Source organism: Amphibalanus amphitrite, unplaced genomic scaffold, assembly GCF_019059575.1.
Source record: "Amphibalanus amphitrite isolate SeventyFive unplaced genomic scaffold, NRLGWU_Aamphi_draft 001708F_arrow, whole genome shotgun sequence".
NCBI classification, from domain to species: domain Eukaryota; kingdom Metazoa; phylum Arthropoda; class Thecostraca; order Balanomorpha; family Balanidae; genus Amphibalanus; species Amphibalanus amphitrite.
Genome location: NW_024883201.1, coordinates 26,285 through 35,956, shown reverse-complemented (window position 1 = coordinate 35,956; position 9,672 = coordinate 26,285). Strand labels below are relative to the sequence as shown.

At 48.9% G+C, this 9,672-nt stretch overlaps 2 protein-coding genes across 6 annotated transcripts; one reads left to right on the top strand and one right to left on the bottom strand.

Moving 5' to 3' along the window:
- The first annotated feature begins 816 nt into the window (after positions 1 to 816).
- On the top strand, positions 817 to 3,839 carry LOC122374769. The gene is made up of 2 exons (XM_043353738.1): positions 817 to 1,535; positions 2,492 to 3,839. The coding sequence occupies exons 1-2, from the start codon at positions 961 to 963 to the stop codon at positions 3,453 to 3,455; spliced, it is 1,539 nt and encodes a 512-aa protein (XP_043209673.1). The 5' UTR covers positions 817 to 960; the 3' UTR covers positions 3,456 to 3,839.
- A 979-nt stretch (positions 3,840 to 4,818) lies between these two features.
- Positions 4,819 to 9,325, bottom strand: LOC122374770 (cytochrome c oxidase assembly factor 8-like). Of its 5 annotated transcripts, XR_006255282.1 has the most exons (4): positions 9,276 to 9,304; positions 6,718 to 6,947; positions 5,201 to 5,571; positions 4,819 to 5,162 (listed from the first exon to the last, which is right to left on the bottom strand). XR_006255282.1 is itself a non-coding variant. In XM_043353743.1 (3 exons), the coding sequence occupies exons 2-3, from the start codon at positions 6,931 to 6,933 to the stop codon at positions 5,350 to 5,352; spliced, it is 438 nt and encodes a 145-aa protein (XP_043209678.1). In that variant the 5' UTR covers positions 6,934 to 6,947; positions 9,311 to 9,325; the 3' UTR covers positions 4,819 to 5,349. The 5 variants fall into 5 exon arrangements, 4 of the variants coding, with proteins under 4 accessions (XP_043209678.1, XP_043209676.1, XP_043209675.1 ...); XM_043353743.1 differs by lacking the exon at positions 9,276 to 9,304 and adding an exon at positions 9,311 to 9,325 and having other exon boundaries at positions 4,819 to 5,571; XM_043353741.1 differs by having other exon boundaries at positions 4,819 to 5,571; positions 8,886 to 9,320.
- Positions 9,326 to 9,672: the final 347 nt, after the last annotated feature.

The window sequence follows — 9,672 nt, the reverse complement described above, 5'->3', positions numbered from 1 at the left end:
GCGTGACGATATATGTATATGACGTCACTAAGGTCATCCGAGTTTTTCGTCAATAACTCCCGATCAAATTGAGCTGGCGAATCAAGAAACCCATTACTGAACTGGTAAGGACCTGTCGAATCAAATGATATGCGACTTGACCTACTTCGACCAGCTTTGTAGCCTAGCCTTGACCTCCGGTCAACACCCTAAGTTGACCTCGTCCAAACAAAAATATACAATAGGACGCGCCTGACTAGGGCGAATGATGTCCAAATTGCAACTCTGCGACGATTTTTGGCAAAGTTATTCACCAAAATAAAAACCCTAACTTTGGACCACTTGGTCTTACCTCCCAGGTCACCGGTTGACCTGAGGGCTGCGACCTGAAATTTGCCCATCGCTCGCTGCGTCCATAGTATCTATCGGCACACACGCTCGTTTTTCCCCGTCGGGTCTAGCACAGCAAGGGGTGAAACGGCGAGGGGGGAGGCTCAACCAGCCTCTTCCATCCCTCGGTCTGTAGAAAACAAATAGTTCCGGCGAGGGTGTCACCTTTCCTCCCAACCGCGTGCCACTGTTTTGCAAAAACAAAAACTAATTTTGGTACTGTTGCATCGGAAGTATAAATATAGAATCTTCATTGCACCACCTCAGCCTCACCGCGCGGCCAACCGATAGCCGCCGCCAGCCGGCATGACGTCACGCAATGACGTCACGGTCACGGTGACGTCACGGTCACGGAGGCCGGTCGCCACAACACACAGCCGGCGCGGCGGCTCACGGGCCGGCCGATTGCACCACACGGCGCGATTCCACCCGTTCCGCGCCAATATAACGACCGGTGGTCGGAGGTGGGGTATCAGAGGAGCCCCAGGCGCCCGCAGCAGGTCAACCGAGGCGTCGGAGGTCGTCAGGGGGTGCGCGTCGACCGCGACAGTGTCGTCGTTCGAGGGACGTTGTTTGCGACAGTCGGGTAGCATGGCGAAAGAGAGTGAGGCAGCATCCAGCACGGGTCTGCTGGGAAGACTTCTGGGAGCGCTCAACCCGTGGCGATCAGCCGAGCAGGAGGACGTGACTTTTCCACAGCCTCTGGTGGAGCCTGAAGCCCCGGCGGAATCCTTACCGGCTGTAAAGGAGTCCGTACCGGCCGAAGAGGAGTCCACACCGGCTGCGGAAAAGTCCACACCGGCTGAGCCCGCACCGGCTGCAGTGGAGTCCACGCCTGTCCCGACAGAGTCCCAGCCGTGTCCGGAATCCGGCGCCGCTGACAGCTCTGAGTCTGACTCACAAGCCGACAACCCGTTCTCAATTTTCGGTCTACCGTCGACCCAGTCCAACAAACAGGAGACCCCCGACCGAGCTGAGGAGCAGCGCCCGGCTAAAGGAAGGGGAAAGGGGAAGAAAGTTCGCCAGGCCCGCGGAAAGGGCGACCCTGCCGAGCCCCGGCGATCGGCCAAAAAGCCGCCGATGAGAACGGCCCGTGACGTCATCAACCGAATCCAGTGGGACCGTAATCTGCCCGAGGATTACTTCGATATTGGTTATCTGGACAGGTAAGACGGCGATTGGGCGACATTGTCAGGTGACCGATAGCAAGTGTGATACGTAGCACAGGGTAAGGACAGAGGGTAACCTCGGTTCCACCGCTTCACAAAGGGAAATAGGACCGTCTAGTGCCATTTGATAGGAATTATACTACCAATCAAATTACCCGACTGTGAATGGTTGCGTCATCTGCGATTCTGAACACAATCAACTGGAGCACGGATGAATCTTTCGTCCGCGCAAATACACAATCAATCAAACTACACATAAACAAACATACAACCATAGGTGGCGGAACGGTCTGAGGCAAGGGACGATGACGTGGCTCTTGTTAGCACTCACATATACCCCTTTGCGGTCCTGTAGCTTTAGGGGGGGGGGGGGGTCCGTCCCGTCCCGACCGCTCGGCGCAGCCTGCTGCTGGTGTAAGGGAAATATCGACAGTGGACACCTCCGGGGCCCATCGGTCACGGTCGCCTCTGGCCCTCTGCCATGACGCGACAGAGTGGCAACGACGCACATCCATGGCAGTCGGCGGAACCATATTCCCTACCCCTATACGGCGAACGGATGGGCGGGGGAGGGGCGTTGGGTGGCCGTCCGCAGTCGGCATTAGAGCACGGTCGTATATTATAGAATATGGACACCACTACATATACGGCAGCGATTTTGTGAATGACACACATAATCATCTCCATTTAGCCAACTGCCCTACATATCTCCCCAACAGTTTATCCCCTACCAGCTTTACAAGACCCAAGTGGACCACAAATCCGGACAAAACACCGTAGATACCTACTTATCAGTCGCATACGCCTCGCAATTCACATGGTCGATTCTACAGTGCATCACAGAGTCAATACTGACCTTTGCTGGACAGCGCTTACTATTTTACGTTGTACCCGACCCAGCCGAACCGTCCTTCCTCTGAAATGCTGACCAGTGCACCCCCCCCCCCCCCCAGGTTCCTCGGAGTGGTGGAGAAGCCGTTCGCATCGTTCACCTGGGGCGATCTGCCGTGGCAGGAGTACGACGTCCTGGCCATCCCTCAGCACCGCATCCAGTACTTCACCTACCGGGGTGTGCGAGTCTGGGACAAGGCCAGTCGGCTAGACGCCGTGTTCGGTAGCGCAGGCACCACTGAGGACATTGAGGTGGCGATGACCCGCATTGACGCGCAGGTGGAAGAGGAGCGAGAGCGGCGCGCCGCGGAGGCCCGTTTGGCCCCCGCTGACGGGGCGTGGTTCAGTGACAGTGATGACGAGGATGACGTGCAGGTGGACCTGCAGCCGGCCGTGACGCCCGCGCCCGCCGCCGGGGTGCCTGAGGAGGAGCGCTCCACCCACTTCCTGGCGGTGCGGGTCAACAGCGAGGAGGTGCGCGCGGCAGCTGAGCGAGTCCAGGCGTCCGTAGTGCGCCACGACCCGTCGCTGGGCGCGTGCGCCATGCGGCCCGCGTTGATGCACGTCACCATCTGCATGTTGCGCGTGCAGGACGCCGAGGCGGTAGCCGCCGCCGGTCGCTGCGTCACCGACACCATCGACGAGCTGCGCGAGACACTGCGCGACGACGACTGCATGCTACGCATGCGCGGCCTGCGCACGTTTGGCGCGCGCGTGCTCTACGCGTCGGTAGCGCCGTGCATCTCGTTCTGCGCCGCCGTGGAGGTCCTCCGTGAGCGGCTCTCCGCCGTGCCGGGAGTGCGCGTCACCAACGCGTTCGACTACGTGCCGCACATGACGCTGGTCAAGGTGTCGCGGCCGGTGGCACGCGCCCGACGCTCGCGCTTCATCGACGCCGCCGGGTATGCGTCGATGGAGAACGAGACGCTGGGAGAGCAGCGGTTTGACAATGTGAACCTGTGCGCCATAGACGCTGACTGCGGCCTGGGCGGCTTCTACCTGACAGAGGCTTCAATCTTCTTCTAGACAGACCTGACCCTCACCTAGATTTTAGTAACCTGAGCGGTCAATTAAGTAGCGGTCCACTGTCAAAAAGATACGGCTCCCATGGTTACAATGCACATGACATTCATGTACGGTATTTTGCGCTAGTTGTCTGACAAGAGTAAACAGCACTTTGGAGATGAATACCAGAAAAAGACTAGTAGATTTAATAGCACTTTACGACGGCAGCAGACACATTTAACGCACTGTGACGCATCGACTTTGTCATATCCGTCCAATGGCAGGATGGCAAGGGACATCGCGAACATGTGTCATGTAATCTAGTCAATGTCAGCTTGCCGATCATTCAATCAGTGAATGACACGTGATATGAATGAGCCTAATACAATTTACGCAGCTCGTAAAGGTGATGGATGACAGGTGAGCTGATAAAGAAAAAAATGCATTATGCGATACTGAAAAATGAGGCGTGGGAACAGGAAGTCTGGACAAAAAAAAAAACATAGTGGTAAGTGGTAACACACGAAGTTTAAGAGCAATATGTATTGCTGAAGGGCAAGCGGTGGTGAAATGCCTCACGGCTCACATGCCTTAGCTAACATATCACTGTTGCTATTGGGTGGGCGTCTTGGTAAAGGTACCATATAATTAACCAGTATAACGCCTTTTGGGGCGACTAACGGAGCGAGCGAGAGGGTGAGCCTTGCACGTGCGAAATTTCGACGAGGAACCTCCAGCTGACTTGTGCACGGCACCCTACTAACCGGTCTCTAGCGATGTGCCAAATTTGAGCACAATCGGCCCAGCCGTTCTCGAGATCTGGAAGCGGTACCCTGCACGTGCGCACGTGCAAAATGGGTCCCAACTGACTTGTGCACGGCACCCTACTAACCGGTCCCTAACCATGTGCCAAATTTGAGCGCAATCGGTCCAGCCGTTCTCGAGATCTGGAATCGACCCCTGCACGTGCGCACGTGCAGCAGCACCCCAACTCTGGCAAATGGATATGCATTGCCTAGTGGGTGCCTACCAACATGCCAACTTTCAGCGCATTCGGCCAAGTAGTTACCGAGATATTGCAACAATTGCAAAAGTGACACCTCTTCGTTTTGCACGTGGCACGTGCATAAGGGGTCACCCACATGCATCGGGAATAGCCCAATACTTGGTAGAAGGAATGAAGCTACCCTACAAAAATTACCGCATGTAAATCGGTCAAGTGGTTGCTGAGATATAAGCGTCGCAGAATCGTGACCACGGCCGGCCGGCCGCTCATACTCAGAAATTTCCGTTATTCTACGTAAGACTCCGCTCGCTTCGCTCGCTCCGTAACTACTTCAGCCTTTTGAGTGGTTGCAAAAAAGAAAACATATGACGGCAAAGGGTGGCGCACATCGTCACAGAAACGTCCAAGGTATTTGCATATATGCAACCGATACCTAAAAAACTCTTGCCACCAGCCAATGCCCACTTGCAACCTACACTTTAACAAATCAAGCTCCAGCACACACAGTCGTATCACATCAACATCACTATACCATGCGGCTTACGCCTCAACCCCAGCAAACGTCAGTAGCTTTAGTTATCAGGGATTGTCTGCAAATGCGATGACCACCCTTTTGAGCTACCCACAGATGTGAGCAAATTGTACAGGAAAGCCTTCTGCAGAACATGTCAACAATTCGCAGAAATGAGCTATCTGCATAGGTTAGATAGTAGACTGGTCAACTTTCTGGCACAAGTGAGCTATTCTCAATCCTATTCACCTTTCTGGCACAAGTGAGCTATTCTCAATCCTCAAAGGTCAGAAAACAGTGGAGGTTAACTTACTGGCATAAATGAGCTATATTCACAAGTGGGCTACTCACAGGGGAGTCACCAGAGGTGTGCTCTGACACTCTCACGACCCACGCGGTCACCGGAGCAGGCGCAGCGCCCTCAGGAGCCGCAGTGGCGCCACCAGGCCGGCCAGGCCGAGCAGCCGAGCGCTGTGGCCGTACCACTGCAGGTTGTACTGGCGGTGTTTGCGCTGGTTGCGCTCCATAAAGTCACGGTAGAAGTCGGCCATCTGATCGTCGGTGACTGCCGTGTCGGCACCCTGACGCTCCTGGAGCTGCTCCACGAACTGGCGACGCTCCTGAGGGGAATCGGAAGGGGGTTATCTGACAGTCGGGGGGTTAGTCAGACTGTAACGGTCAGCTGATGACAACAAAGTGGCTTCTGTTGGTCAGCTAGCGGTCAGCCAGCCAGTTGGTTAGTCAGTTGGTCAGTCAGTCAGGCAGTTATTCGGTCGGTCAATAGGCAGCATGTTGTGCGGATAAAACATTAACAGATATACAGCATACACTTCACTTCACTTCAGTATATTTTGGAAACCAATAGCAAGAAACATCGGAGAAAATAATCACGGATCGGCGCAAAAGCAAAATGCTTAAACCAAAGCGCCTTTCCTACAAAACATAAACACAAATAAACGCTCAGAAAAATGAAAAATTAACACGAAAATTAAGTGCAAAATAAAACCACCTGGCAACAGGTCACGACGGCCCCGCCAGCAGCCGGCCGAGCAGCCCTCCGGACATAGTCACCAGGTGTCCGGGCCCCGGGCAGCAACAATCGGGTACGATGTTGTGTATGTTGTGTAGTGTAGTGTGTGTATACAAGAGCGACGTATGCGTGCCCACGGTCACTCTCTCGAAACGCAGAACTGCGAGCATCAGCTAAAGTAATCGGTGTCATTTAACGCTTTCCAAAATTATATTTCGCGATAAGGATTGTGCTTATAAAGCCAGGATGATTAGTTCACTACTGGTGAAAATTGTTGCGACCGTGGAAACAGGGCATTGACGAACGCACTATATTTTGGCATAAATTACTGACATTACCCTCAAGCAGCATATTTCATTCATGAGTACATCTCAGGTTGGGTCACTAGCGGAGAACACGATTATCATTGAATTAGGTCGCAAAAGTGAAAGGTCTTGTCAATTAAGCATTCTACCAGTGGTCATTCCCAATGTTATGTGCAGTCACTCACAGATCATGAGCTACCTATGTGCTGTTAGATAATATCACCAGAAGAAAAAAAAAACTTTGATTACGACCATCAGGACATAAGTAGGTATTGGATTCATCGAGAGGTAATGTGACAACCCTTTGCTATGAAGGTAATTAATAAAGCAGGGGTGTTTGTTGCGTAGCGTTATCCTACCAATCCAGTAGAGGCCAGCACAAGATTCGGTCAGCATCAGCAAAGTTACGTAGGTGGCGCTAGCAGTCTTACCCGCTTGAAGGCCTTGTTGTGTTTCTTCCAGTAGGTATGATTCCATTCAAGAACATTAGCATGCTTTTCTCTTAACAGTTTTTCAATTACTGTTTCATTTTCCGGAATAAAATGCCTTATTGGCCTGATCTTGGACACTGGATCTGGGGGACCAATCCAGTTCTCCTTTATATGCTTGGGTAAAAATGGTGGTTCTGGCTTCTGTGAGTCTTCCATATTTCCTAAATTGTCTGTGGAAAAAATATGGGCATGGTAAGATACAACATTAAGGTATACTACATTGCAGTGACAAAACTTGGACTCTTGCAGCACAAACATACTGGAATCAACTGAATTATTCAGTCAGGCTGAATATGAGCTCCATGACTGAGCAATCAAATTTGTATAATACAAGGCAAAGAAATAAATTACAGATTTTCTTCACTACCAAAAGTCTGAATCTACCAACAAGTGAAAACTCCTGCATTAGTTCATTTGGTTCATTTTGCCAGGCTTTTGCTTAGAAGCAGAATCCTCAGATTTCAAAGTTAAAAGAGGTCAGTTCATATAAAAGGAAAATATCAAATCCCAACAACTAAAAAGCCACTCGGTCATACTCAAGGCCTTTGCATTCAATCAAGAAGGCCTGTGGGTAAGCTTTGGGTAAGCTCATGTGGCTAATCCAGCCTCCTCTAAGCTCCTGTAAACTCCTCTTGTTAAAACATTTTTCTTGTTGCTCCTCCAAGTTCCATTACATTCCTCCTGACCTGACACCAACTCTCACTTCTACTTTTCTCCTCCTTTCTTATCCCACCATTTACCAAATGACAGCTGGTTTACTGGGAAGACTTAAAGGGACCCTCCCACCTTCAAAAAAGTTAATGAATTGGCACGAAAGTGATGTCGCTCGGTTCAGAAAGAGCGAAAACGAATATCTACCAAATTTCATCGAAAAATATTCACCGGTTTTCAAGATATTAGACTTTTACTTTTGTTTACTTTTTGGGATCTCCGCTGTTCCTAGCGACTTTATTTGAAAGTGCGGCATTTGTTGCGCGCAAAGCAGCATATACCACCGCGTGCTACCAAACGTTTTAGTAAAAGATTTAAAAATCGTTAGATCTCCGCTGACGTCACAAATTCTAAGGGGGCATACCAATGCACTAGCCCCTTAGAATCCGAAAACTGCAAGTTTGAAATTCCATATCTCCGAATTAAAGCATTTGTCGATGTTGTGAGTGCCCAAACCGGTATTTGCAGGCCATGGCCACCAATTTGGCTATCTCAACTCAAAACTAATGTTAAGGTGGGAGTGTCCCTTTAAGACGATGGTGCACAATGCACATAATACAAGCATGTACTTAAGCTACACATTATACAAACCCTTACCACCCTCTAGAAATTGTAGGTATTCTCAAAAAAAAAAAATGGAAAGGAATAACACATCCTTCTAGGCTTGTAAGGTGACACAATGCATCAATACACACATTTTCTTACACCAAATATTTATAATTACACTCAACCAACCACCACAGAGTAAGGTCAAGCTACATTAGATTAGGTAAGGTTTTGGCATTTCTGTTTTACATTCACCTGCTTTTTAGGGATAAGTGATCATACAAACAATTTTCTAGATAAATATATGGTTCATTATCACAGCAATATGGTGTGGTCTTTATTCAATTTTGAGGCCTCAGGGTGCAAAATGTGATTTTCACCTAAACTGCTTGTAAATGACAATAGCTAACAGCCGTGGTTTTGCTATGATTTTAAATGCATCCCACCCTCAACATTCTATCATAAATGAATACTTATGTCCAGTCTAACTGAAAAAATAGGTACCTAGGCAAATAAGGCAATGCTTTTTATTGTCAATAGGTAACGAGTCTAAAACGTTAACAAGACCTTGAGAAAGCAAATATGGATGAAAACTTTAGTAATTTAGGTGCCTAAATTGGCTGAAAAAATGATATCACACCTAATGAAGTTATGATTATGCTCAAATTGTGTTCACATTAGCCATAGGTTGAGGTAGGTAGTAATTTGGATTTTGGATTGTGAAATGTGAAGTAGGCTAAGCCCCTTGTATGGGAGGCCGTTTAGGAGAGCTGGCCGCAGGTCATGCAGCAGTGAGCGTTCCTGAATTACCAACAAATTTAACAATACAAGTTTTAAAATGAATAACTTACAGGCTACAGCTTCTTATAATTTTGATTTACAACCTCAACCTACAAGAATATGAAACATAATTATTTAAAAAATTGTCACAATTATTGCAGCAGTCTCTATGTATGTGCCCTCTATTTCAATTTACCTCCCCGAAGGTCCACCATTATATGACTGACACAATTGGAGTTGCTCTGAATTGGAATAGGATAATGGAGAGTTTTAATAATTAAAATACAAGCAGATCTCCCAGGATTTGGATTACTCTTAACCAAAGCAGTGTTGATTAATGGCCTATTGTAAAGTCTCTAATGACTATGGATCGATAAATGCACCTATATATTCTAGATCAAGATCATAACTGTATAGAACTTAGGCTTACAAAAAAATAATGCTAAAAGGCCCCTATATACGCTATATCAATATCCGTTCAAATAATTTTGCCAACTTTGCTGCACGGTATATAGAGAACTCTTTGCTGATTGCTAACCTGATGCGCCAGTAAATGACGCAGCATCGTCGTAGCTGTATTCATTTTTACAGCTACCAATTTGTGGTAGCGCTTTCCCTTCAAATGCATCAAAAATACTTCCCGACGAATTTGGCTTCAGGTTCATATCACCTTCATGCAAGTTGCAACCCTTGCAACCAGAAATATGCGACATCCTTTTTTTCTTTTGGACGAAAGCCATTAAAAATACTCTCAAACACTGAATTACAAGTACCTTTGACACACTGAGCAATGAGCATGAAATGGTACCTGTGGGCCGTGACCCCTGTTTATGCCCCTGAGGTCATTTCAGGTCACGA